This window comes from Poromitra crassiceps (genome assembly GCF_964638095.1).
Source record: "Poromitra crassiceps genome assembly, chromosome: 14".
Taxonomy (NCBI): domain Eukaryota; kingdom Metazoa; phylum Chordata; class Actinopteri; order Beryciformes; family Melamphaidae; genus Poromitra; species Poromitra crassiceps.
The window spans coordinates 6009902-6022651 of NC_139633.1; the positions used below are offsets into that span (position 1 = coordinate 6009902).

General features: G+C 43.9%; 1 protein-coding gene across 1 annotated transcript in view; it reads left to right on the plus strand.

Annotated features, from left to right (window-relative positions):
- Nucleotides 1-4959: 4959 nt before the first annotated feature.
- Nucleotides 4960-12750, plus strand: part of LOC310789221 (uncharacterized protein) — a 29321-nt gene continuing 21530 nt past the window's right edge. The window contains exon 1 of the mRNA XM_083650809.1: nt 4960-5717. Within this exon, the coding sequence (XP_083506935.1) occupies nt 4980-5717 (738 nt within the window). The 5' untranslated portion in view covers nt 4960-4979. The remainder of the gene's footprint in view (nt 5718-12750) is intronic.

Below are 12750 nucleotides of genomic sequence, written 5' to 3' on the forward strand. Positions count from 1 at the left end.
ACTGTAGTGAGACAGACTACAATGAATAAAATGTCACAAGCAAACACCAACTCAACAGTATAATTCTATAGGGCATGGGTGTCCCCATGACACAACCGTTATAGATGACAATAACAAAGGAAAAGGATAACATTTAGAATTTTGGACGATTTACACTGACTTCAAGACGGTTGACATTATTTTTCGGGATGGTTCCGGGACGGCGATGTCATTCTGCTGCTGCTGTTATTTTTGTGAAAGTAATGCAAAAGTAGTGTAATAAGTAACGAGTTGCTCTACACAGACAGTAATATTGTAAAGTTACTAGTTACTTTCAAATGAAAGTAACTAGTAAAATGTAGTGTATTACATTTTGAAAGTAACTTGCCCAACACTGCTATAAGACAGTGTGAAGGAGAAGTGGCTGTGTTCCAACTATCTCGACTGCTGAAAGATAAAATCCCGAATTAATTCAGGGGAAAAGTATGGGAAGGGGGGAAAACACATATCCATTTCATATCTGGCTAAGGTGGCCACTGACCTACATTCTGTTGTTAGTATTTTTGCACCAGCGCATGCCTCTATTATAATCATACTGCAAGGTGCTTTACAATATATTGCATTATTGAGATTCCAGGCAGCTTGGTGAGTTGCTGCTTGATCCCTCTGGTAAGAGGAATCAGATCTACAGGTTGTTAATTGAAAATCCATGGGGATTTAAAGGGACAGCTCACCCTCAAATCCAAAATACATATTTTCCCTCTCACCTGTAGTGCTGTTTATCCATCTATATCGTTTTCTATTAGTTGCCTGCGTTTTGGATATATCAGCTGCAGAGTTTCTACCTTCTCTCCAATACAATGGAACTGGATGGCACTCGGCTTGTGGTGCTCAAAGTGCCAAAGAAATACATTTGATAAACTCAACAGCAATGTCTCTTTCCAGAAACCATGCCCCCGTTACTCAAGATAATCCACAGACCTTGTTATGAGCCGTTTCACGTACAAACTATTTTCTTTTGACCGAACACCCGCTAGCTGCTAGCTAGTTGATGAGACTGCATAGGAGCAGCTAGGGCAGCAGCAGCTAGTGGAGTAGTTTGGTCAAAAGAAAATAGTTCCGACATGAAAACTGCTCACCACAAATTCTGCTGTGCATTATATTGAGTAACCGGGTCATGATTTCTGGAAAGAGAGATTGCTATTAAGTTTTTCAAATGTATTTTTTTGGTGCTTCGAGCACCACAAGTCGAGTGCCATCCAGTTCCATTGTATTGGAGAGAAGGCATCCATACGGCCGATAACTCCAAAACTCAGGCAACTAACACAAAACAATAGATGGATAAATAGCACTGCAGGTGTGAGGGAAAAATATGTATTTTGGATTTTAGGGTGAGCTGTCCCTTTAAGGATGCAGATTGCCTTCTATTCATGAACAATGATCGACCGAGTACAGCCAGCATCAAAAAGTTCTCCTTAATGAGCTGCGTTCAACAGTAACCTTCAGGTGTCACTCAATCGTTTCATAAAATTTAAAGCAGGCTGAATGACACTTCAAGTGAAGGAGCCATACTCTGGCATACATCTGGAATTTTGCAGTTTACTTGTTTGTAAATAAACCTCACTGTCAAAGGTATAAATACATGTTTAACGTATTATTTTAATGTGTGACTGTATTCAATCATCAGTTAGTTGACCACAAGTTGAGTGCAAATCTTTTAGTTGTAATTGACCAATTCCTCTCCGTGCCTGCCAGTGGTGGTTATTCTAGCTATTGCTGTTGTTCTGTTAACCCTATAATCTCCAGCCTGTGTAAAATCCAACAGTTCTCATTATACATTGATGATAACATGACGGACTGCAGGCTGACTTGATACAGCCAATTAGGAGATGATCAGGACCTGCTGGAGACGGTGGACATGATATCTCCCCTTAGGGTTTACATCCTTATCAAGGCTGTCTGTTTGCAGCAATAGACCCTTTTCACGGGGGCCATTTTGTGTCGAAAAGGCAGGGTAAACAGGTGTAAGCAAAACACTAATGAGGGTTTCCAGCTTCCACGATTGGAAGTTGGAAACCCTCATTAGTGTTTTGCTTGCAAACTGTGTTTACCCTGCCTTTCCGACACAAAATGGCCCTTGGCAAAATGGTCTATACTCCGAGAGTTGCTATAGTTAACTTTCTCCCATACTTTGTTGGTGCAGTTGCATTTAGAATTGGTTGCCATTGTTTTATTTTATACCCACTATTGCTTTGGAGAGAATGTCCATGCTTTATCCTCCTTTGGGCTGGAAGGCGTAATTTAATGTTTCCCTCTACGAATTTTGTATTTCACAACTATTGTTTGTATGTCTGATGACTCCTCTATTGAGGAACGCCATTTATATCATACTGTGGCTTTGAGGTATTTGCTCCAGAGACTGTCAATTGTGAATGACGCTGCCTTGGAAGTAAACACACAGTTGGCCGTGTCATTCATGATAAGGTAGTGAGGTCATTAGTGAGGTCATTAGGAAGCACAACAGAGCACAGTGGTGATGATGTTGCTCAAACTGTTGAACTCGCAATACTTTTTTTCCCAGAATTCAGCAAAAACAGGAAATGGGTTCTGTAGCCTCGGCAGAAACAGGAATGTTTTGAGAAACGACAGCTCAATTTGAGCCATTTGGACTTTTTCTTCCCCATATATATAGCAGCAGCAGCATGAGACAGACTCCAGCGACACAGCCTCACCACATCCAACCTCTACAAAAGACAATCAATGAGTGAAATAAATAAAATAAACACTAGACTGACTGTACAGTTCAGATAGGCCCCATCCGAACTTGAGGGAATGAAAAGGCGAAACAGCATCGAATACGCTGCCTTGATGAGGCCATGAAACAATGACACAATACAGTTACAGTCTTACGAATTCAAAATGGTATTCATTATAAAAGGCAATGTTAAAGTCTCTCATACTTTTTCTCTCCATGAAAATACAGTAATACATTCTGTTTGGTCCTGAATTGATTTTGTTAGTGTGTGCAATTTTATCTTTGGTAAACATAAGGTGTTATTCAAAACAGTGGATGTGCATATAAGCTGTTTAAAACAATGTTAAGGTCTTTTGCATTGCCTTGGACCACTCTGGGAAAACACAGGCCTTGTTTAGAATAGGAAGAGACCTGGTCCAGAACCTTTAGAAGCTGATACATCCCAACCAACCGCTGTGCTATCAGTGTTTTGGCAGAGCTGCTATCCTATCCAACAACAGCGTTATCACAACAGTTTGCGCGCGTCCGTGGTGTGTGTGTGTGTGTGTGTGTGTGTGTGTGTGTGTGTGTGTGTGCGTGCGTGTGTGCGTGCGTGCGTGCGTGCATGTGTGTGTGTGTGTGTGTGGTGGGGGGGGTGGGGGGGGGGGGGTCATGGGGGGGGGGGGTCATGGGTGCGTCACTGTTTTGTTGACAAGAGATCTTTGTCTGAACATCTGTTGCACATAAAGGTTACAGTTACAGTTATCTGATTTTCTTGCAATCAGATCAACAACAAGTGTTGTTTGATTTGTATCGGCCTCAATCAAAGACATTTCGCCGGATGACATTGTCAGTGAATCAAAACACTCTTGTGCCAAGTTACAGTCAAAGTGGTAACTGATCCTGGTGAGTGACATCACTTCCTTCCAATCAGATGGCAGCAGCCGACGTCTTGTCGGAAGTTCGAGCCAATCACGCCTGAATCATGTCTGCCTCCGCCCTCACAATCACAACATCCTGCCTCGTTTCAAACCACACGGAAGGAATTGCACCGTGATTGTCCTCTCACACACGGTGCCCCAGCTATGGATCTTTCACAGCGCAATTCTGAGTTTGCTTTGCAGCGACCTACTATCAGTAACCAAAAGACTTCCACGTCCTTTCCAATTCCCACAACATGCTTTCAGAAAATTCCCCCTTAGAGGACCCCCGTCCCCCCCCCCCCCCCCTGTTTTCTAAAGTTCCCCTCAGGAGAGGATAAAAGCGTCGGATTTACAACTTCAAAGAACATTTAATCTCATATTTGCCTTGGCCAGATCTCCACTTCACCCGGCGGGACGTCGCCAAACCCCCTCTATTGTCGAGGTGTGATCTAACAGTCTGGGATTATATTATTCCCAAAAGGTGCTTAGAACCTGCCTTTAATTTGCAGCATTAGACATTGCACACACAAAACAGCCCCAAGCTTAATCAGAACCCCAACATTTCCCAGGGGAAAGTGGGACAGCGATCTGCATTATTGAAATGTAAAAGTTTAAGACGGTAAAGAATGGCATTTGAGTGACAGCGAGACATATCAAATTGCCCACGGCGAGAAAGAGGAGAGGACACATATGACTGCTCCCTGTAATGGTATTAAGTGGAGCTGCAGATCAAAGCTGGACAGTCAGGTAGGGGGACACAGGCAAATTGTATGGGTCTCTGTGGTATTTGCGTTAAAGAATGCAGGATTGTATAAATGCCAGTCCTCAGGTTTCACGCATGCATACTCTGCTGTCACTAGATGTATATTTTGACAGCGCATCTGATCTGTGTCATTCATGGTCAAAGGGATTGGACATGCATTGTGAGTTCTTTTGAACAAAAACACCCATCGTCCCCACTCATGCAGAACATGACGGCATGGTTGAAATACTCAAGTCTTCAATTTTGTCCTTAACATATTCTTCTCGCAGGTAGAACACCCTTGAAACTGATGATAAGTCAGACAGATATTATATGATATGGCCACGTTTTAAATGCCTTCAGTCTAAAGCCTCTGGCAGGCCTAAGCAACGCTTGAACTTTGGCTCAAACTCAGGTATTTCAAGGTCTTTCATTTCATTTGAGGTAATTAAAAGAAATGTGAGTCAGTTGTGGAAACATTACAAACTGGCAGCCCAGGTAGAGTACGCAGAAGGATCTAGTAGAGTAATGCTATGTTTCTTTCTCTGTCTTAACAGGAAAAGAGGACATGGTAGTGGACGGCGAGGTTGTCCTCACCAAAATGAAGCTCTTCAACAACTTTCACGAGACGCTCTTGATGGCAGACGACTCTGCTTCCACCATCTCTACGGTGTCGGTTTCTGAGCAGGACATCTCAGAACCTGCCAAAGCCTCCCAGGTGATGAATTCCCGCCTTGACAACATGTCTGGGCAGCCTCTGCTGGACTCCAGCTCGGACTACCTGTCGACCATTTTCACAGACTCTCAGCTGCCCAGGTTGTACAAGTTTGAGTCGGAGGACTCCGGAGTGGAGCTGCCCAGTGGAGCCAACTCTCCGTCCACACCTACAGGCTCCGAGCAGAGCTTTGTGGTTCACAGCCGAGGGTCGTCCTGCGACTCCTGCCACTTGAACTGTGAACCCGAGACACTACTCACCCATGAGCAGAGCTCTGAGATGAAACGGGCAGAGGACGCAATGGATAATTCTCCAAGTACAACCATGGACACTCAGGAGAACGTGCTCATAGCATCAGGGGAACTGGATGAGGACATGAATAGGGAGCAATGCAGAGCTTTGGGAAGCACCCGTGAAACAGACGAAGAGAAGTCTGAGCAGCTGGAGGAGAGCGACAGTGTGACTGAAAGGGCCGACTCAGAAGATACAAGCCCGAGGAGCCGATCTCCAACAGGGCCCTGCGATGATGCGACGGGCAATGACTTTGAGCAACCGGCTCTAAGGAAGAGCACCACGAGTGACAGTCTTGAGGAGTACATGGAGGAATGCTGCAGGCTCAGTGAGGTGAGAAGAACCTCATGTTCAAATCATGTTTTGATCTCCAACTCTCAAATACACCACATTGATATGGCCCGTGAACACGTATAGAAGTCATTTCCCTAGGTCAGTTTCTAAGCTGCTTGAATCACTGATGTCTGAAGCTAAAGTCAGAAGATTGTGATATTGTTTTTGTTTTGATTTTTAAACTAACACTTTCAAGAGGATACCAAAAACGCATGCTATTTAAGCATACTGATCATTTGCACTCATGGATGTAACATGTCTTGTATCACAGTGCTTACAGAAGTGTTGAATTACAGAGGGATATTTATTTAGGTTTCTTCCAGACTTGAGGAAAGCCCTCAAAGATAGTTACGCCCTCTGTCATTATCTCCAATTTTAAACCCTTCCCAGCCTCTGTCACCAAATACTTATCTCACTACCAGTGAACTGCCAGGTTCTCCAAGTCAGTCTATTTCCCATTATTTCTCAGTGTGATTAAGTCTTTAAGTGCAGATCCCAAAAATTGTGGATATCTTCTCAAAACTAGCTGTTCAAGAAATGCATGTAATAAGGCTCAGCCCCTATACCCGTATTCTTGCTTTGACCTCCTCCTAACCTAGAGAGCCACGACAAAAAGCAACTGTGCTCATTGGTGAGGACCTGCAGTGGCATGTTTCCTGATCAAAGCTTGCCAATAAGGTTGGTGCTTTCATTCATGTGAGAGGAAAAAGGAGGCATTTTCTTCTTCACGTCCAAAGAGGTTTGAGAAAACAAAGTGCGCTCTACTAGGAGAGCACCTGACAGCTGGGGAGGCTGCAAAGTCATAATCACCTGTTTGATACCCTGAAAACATCATTCATAGTCAAGCCTCAGGTCTGTCTTTCATTACAGGCAGCTATTAGAATGAGAAGATGATACAGCTGTAAGCTTGTTTCCACATGAATGCTTGCTATTGTTTTAGACTTTAGTGGGACAAATCAGTATTTTATTGTGGAAATCATACTTTTGATCTGGTTCCCAAAAAAAGACAACATGATTTCGAGAGGTTTAAGAAGACGAAATTTACACCTTTGGTACATTTTTTCTATTGCCATTTTCTAACATTTTGAAGTGGTGAAGATGAATGGCCAAAATATTCTGCATTTTTTTTTCAGAAAAATGTATCCTATCATCGCATTTGGTAAAATGATGCCCATCATGATGACTTTAATAACCTTCAGCCAAGGGCACAAATGTATATTGCCTAGGCGGCCCTAGATTATATTATAGGTCCTTCCTCCTTTGACAATCAACCAATCAATCAATCAATCAATCAATCAATCAATCAATCAATCAATCAGTCTGCCGACTAAAACATTCAGTTCTGATCCTTGAGTGGGAGATTGACATCCACAGCTATGGCTATGCATTTCTCTTCAATTTCGCATCATATAATTTGAGCAGACTCAAAATAATCCTAGACCATACTTACAAAGCTATATACTTCAGCACATCCTTCCCATGTCTCCCTCAAAGACCTTTCACAACAATGTCAAGTTCAAAGGCCTCGCTGAAGACAAGGCTTTTCTTCTTGCGGCAGATCAGACACATGAAGCACGAGAGGCAGCTCCACACGCAGGCGCAGGGTGTTACAGGTTCTCATGGACCTGCGCATGTCATGCAGCACCTGTTCATCTGTGCTGAGTGACTGCGGAGATCTCCATGGTGATATTGTCGCCGACCGCCGGCCCCTCTCTCATCTGGGCCCTCCCTGTTTTCCAAGGCCAAAGCTTGGCGGTCTACCTGGACGCATCAAACAGGTGTCAAATAGCTCAAATTACTCACATATTTAGCCAGATAAAGGCCCTTTGATAGGTCCTTGGGGCCCCTGCGAGGTAACGGCGGGTGGCAGTGGTTTTCAGGGGGGCCACCATGGCCAAGTTTACAGGTAGTCAGGTGGTATGGCCCCACCGTCATCATTGTGACTTGTCACCACAGCTAATAATGTAATTCCTTTGCCTGCTAAATGGGACTCTGTGAGAAGAGAGATATTGTGAGGGACTTTTTTCCCCCTCCTGCCTCGAAGATGTGAACATCAAAGACTTTGGTGTGTCTTTATCCCCATCCCTTTCCTCTCCAGCTCTTTCCCCCTTTCTCAACATCCAGTTTTTGACAGCAAGACGGACACATGGTGGCGCCGTAGGCAGTTTACCTCTGTTACCATGACAAGAAAACGCCAACGCAAACACGTTCTGGAGGCCTCGCGGTTCAGCTGTGGAGATACTGTACACTCAGTCGTATTTCCAACATCAGGCGGAAACATATGGATCTGTTTAGCTGTACGTCTGATCTCACACTCGCTATCCATATTGGGGAAAACCACCCGGCATTCAAAGCATACTTTCCTCATCAGTGTGAAATATAGCGCAATTAAAACACAAAGCCTGGACGCTCTTTTGAAATTGCGCTTCTGGTTTACTTGAATTCCTCAGTCAGCTGGAAAACATGAATGTGAACAAACAGCGCTTGATGCGCGACGTCTGCCAGCACATTTGTTTCATTCACTTCTATGCGTAGGTGAAGAAGTGTTTTATCTGGAACACAGAAAAGCTTTTGATGGTTGCAGCCTGATGGAGGATTGGCAAACAACAACAGACAGAGAAATGGGCCTTTGTAGCGAATGCGTGATGTGTCAGAGGTGGAAGAAGCCTGGAGGAGGCGGCGCAAACACGCCTCTACTTTCTCCCACAGGTCACGTACTGACCCACTTCTCCATCCACGCTTCCCTGCAATAAATTCTCTGAAAACTTTCCCGTCAGAGCCAAAGCAAGACAAAAGAGCGAATCCAGGCACGTAGCAGCTTCTCCCCTGGGTCCTTTGAAAGATATACTGCAGGGAAGTCAGTCAAGAATACTATCTTCTCCTCCACAGATTGCGCGATGAAAAAAAACAAAACAGGGGTCTGGATGGGAGAACCCGGCAGGCGTGAACCGGTCGTACCTTTCTCCCTATCTGGATGCACAACCCACATCTGGGGCTTCATTCCTTTCCAACACTGTCATGTTTAGGAAAGTATTTTGGATGCAGCAGAGCTGATGGAAACATCTGAAAGTGAAGGCCAGAAGAGGCCTCGGTTTTCCACACTGATCTTGGATGTTGTTGTATGCTCATATTTGCTGATTTGATATGATAAGGGGGTATAAAGCCATGGTGACAGTGAGGGAATTTCACAGCATGGATGGCTGTTTATTTTGAAAAAACATCTGGGTAATGGCCACGGTAAATAAAACGCTGTATCTCGCTAATTGAAAAACAGCTTTCTTTCACACTATCACATTCCAGCGGATATGATAAAAGCAACAAAGGAGACAGTGTGAAAAATCTGCTGCCACACACAGAAAAAGGAGGCGATTTTCGTCTTAGATGTAAATCTCAGGCACAAGATAGCCACATATCGTTTAAATGTAGCCTACACTTTAATTACTAAATGTACTAAAATTACTTTTAGGCGACTTCCTGGAAAACATAGTATCTTTATTAGCTTTAAGAGCTGCTACAGGTTCCCACTTTTAAGATAATGCTATAGTGGCTGACTTTCACTCAACATAGTGTATGCTAACGTGTTAGCAAGGGGCCGACTATCACTCAACATAGTGTATGCTAATGTATTAGCAAGGGGCCGACTATCACTCAACATAGTGTATGCTAACGTGTTAGCAAGGGGCCGTCTATCACTCAACATAGTGTATGCTAAAGCAAGGGGCCGTCTATCACTCAACATAGTGTATGCTAACGTGTTAGCAAGGGGCCGTCTATCACTCAACATAGTGTATGCTAAAGCAAGGAGCCGACTATCACTCAACATAGTATATGCTAAAGTGTTAGCAAGGGGCCGACTATCACTCAACATAGTGTATGCTAATGTCTTAGCAAGGAGCCGCCTATCACTCTGTTTGCTAATGCGTTAACAAGGAGCCGACTATCACTCAACATAGTGGATGCTAACGTGTTAGCAAGGAGCCGACTATCACTCAACATAGTGGATGCTAACGTGTTAGCAAGGGACTATCACTCAACATAGTGTATGCTAAAGTGTTAGCAAGGGGCGGACTATCACTCAACATAGTGTATGCTAACGTGTTAGCAAGGAGCCGACTATCACTCAACATAGTGTACGCTAACGTGTTAGCAAGGAGCAGCTAACTATCACTCAACATAGTGTATGCTGATGTGTTAGCATGGAGCTGACTACTCAACATAGTGTATGCTAAAGTGTTAGCATGGAGCATGGACCCAGTGATCCCTCAGGGACATTGATGAATTGAGTGTCTATATTTTTCCCACCACATACCAAAAAGCCATCTCCCAAAAACCTGCTGGATTCCTGTCGGCCACATAGCCTTTGACCGAGGCCATTCCCTCATGTAACACATTGTTGTCCATATTGACTCACAGGGCGAGAGGAAATTCAGAGGAAGGGGAGCAGGGTGTGTGTGTGTTTGTTTATGTGTTTGCCTTTTCCAAAATTGGTTTGTGCGCGCAAAAGGGGGCATTCCTGGACCCCACTCTCTCTTCCCGTTCCTGGACCCCTCATCACGGCCGCAGGGTCTCTGGGGGCCTTGGATAAGATCAGCCCCTGCCCTGCTAACACTGTCCCGGGTCAGGAAGACCGTCTCATACCCCTCCCCATAACCACTAGCCCAGACAAAGAAAGGGTCATCTCCTGGAAGGGATAACTTCCTTATCTTAATAAGCCACCAATAAACTACTACAGATCTAGATCTATAGCCTAGATGTAGTAAAGAGCCCCTGGGGACTGATGGTGCACCAGGTCAGCATATCCACCTGCTAGTAATTAGAGTAAGAACGATATATCAGTTTAACAATATACAGGGCCGATTTTGGCCTTAAATGAACATTGACATTTACGATCCAGTCAGTGTTGTGACCTCTCTGACGTGATGGATATAATAATAATCATAATCATAATCATAATCATACTATTTGATTGCATTTATATAGCACCTTTCTAGATACTCAAAGCGCTTCACATATTAGGGGACCTGACTCATCCACCACCGATGAAGAAGTTTGTTTGATTATATAGGTATTATTTAAAAATTGATAAATGCTACTGGTTGTCTATGGGCAGACCTTAACCTGAATTCTAATCTCACATTTTTATTAGATTCCACACAAGAATTTGTTTGATCGTTATTATTCTTATACTAGATTTCAATGGAGAGATTTGTATCCCATGGTCTTGCCAAAGAAGAACATTTTAGGGGGAAATTCAGCAGCTTCACTAAACAAATATTGGCTATCAATAACCAAAATCAGTCTAAATCTAAAGGTATTAAACATAATACATAATCTGTCAATAAAGTTTGAAATTCAAAATGTATTTCTAAGCATAAATGCTATAGCAAATGGCAGTGTGAAAGAAAGCTATGCAATAAAAAATGATTGCAGGAACTGGTTCACGGTCAAGAGCATGTGTGATCTACAGAGGGCTTCTCCATCAGAGGAAATGAGTGATGTCAGTCTTCCAGCCTGTTATGGCTTGTGTCCCATTGTTTTCCCAGCATTTCCATCCAGCTCCCATGCTCCCCAACTGGAGTTTCACCATCAGCAACACGGGAAAGGGCCTTCCGAGGAGGGGGAAAAGACCCCGACCTGAGCTCACATCCTGCTTTTGTTGGGACACTTTTAGGAATGTTGATGGATGATATAAATATTTGCTCAAAATTTCCTTTTTGGATTTCTGAAAAATGTGAACACCTGCACCACCCGGGCGAGTGGTGGCACGCAGGACGCCACAGCAAACACAGTAGACTGTCAACCAGCTCTGAGTGATGCCGTAACAAAAACGTTTGAACTCAGCAGAGACTTTCAGTCCAGCACTGCCCGGCCAAAAGCCACTTCTTAAAGCAATATTCCACTTTAACAGGGGTGTTATTTGGCACTTGACTGCCCAGATGAGGCACAGAAATAGACTGAAAACTGACATTGAACCGTCCAATCCGTCCAATGTTTTAGAACATAATTTCACCAAATAGCATTTTTATTAGAGAACATAGACGGAGGAAACATTAGCAGAAATAGTTCCTGTTGGGAGACCAGATCTACCTTTTTTTATATTAAGTTTGGTGTAAAGCAAGGATAAAAATGCAAAATGAAGGACACATGGTTGCTTTGTTGCCTTAAAAGCAGGATGTTGTTGAATTTGTTCACCAACATGGTAAATGTCAGTTTTCAGGCTATTTCATGGCCTCATTCAACTGAATGGGAAGTAAAACATACAAACTAGTCCAGCTGCATCTGATCTTGGTGATTACAGTAGTCTACTGTGTATTGTGGTTTTCATGGTGGTTAAGTACTGAATATCCCCCATGTTAAAACTAAGTGGAATATTGCTTTAATCGTGTAACCAAATCTTACTAAAACCTATTGTAGGCTATGTTTGATCAAAGTCAAAACTTCCTCTCAATGGCAAAGTCGTCTCAAGATCATAGCCTATGTTTTTGTGTTTAAACACCTTCATTCCTTCACGGAGACGAGTCTGAATACAGGCAGGAGGTCGACCATCTGGTGACTTTGTGCAGTCAAAACAACCTGGTGCTAAATGCTCAAAAGACACAGGGGAGATGATTGTGGATTACAGGAGGAACACAGCCCCACCTTCCCCAATCACGCATGGGTGACTCCCCAGTCAACACTGTGGAGTCCTTCCGCTTGCTGGGGACCATCATCAGCCAGGACCTGAAATAGGAGCTGAACATCAGAGCTCTCATCAAGAAGGCAGAGGACAGAGGATGTACTTCGTGCAGCAGCTCAAGAAATCCAAAGTGCCAAAGGCAACGATGGTGCACTTCTACACCTCCATCGTTGAGGGCTTCCTTACCTCCTCCATCACCGCATGGGACGCTGCTGCCACTCTCAAGGACATTAACCACCGCTGTGCTGAGAAGGTGATCGGATGCAATCTGCCAACTCTTCAGGACCTGCACACCACCAGGAAATCATGGCCGATCCCTCCCACCCCGGACACAAACTCTTTGAAATGCTCCCCCTC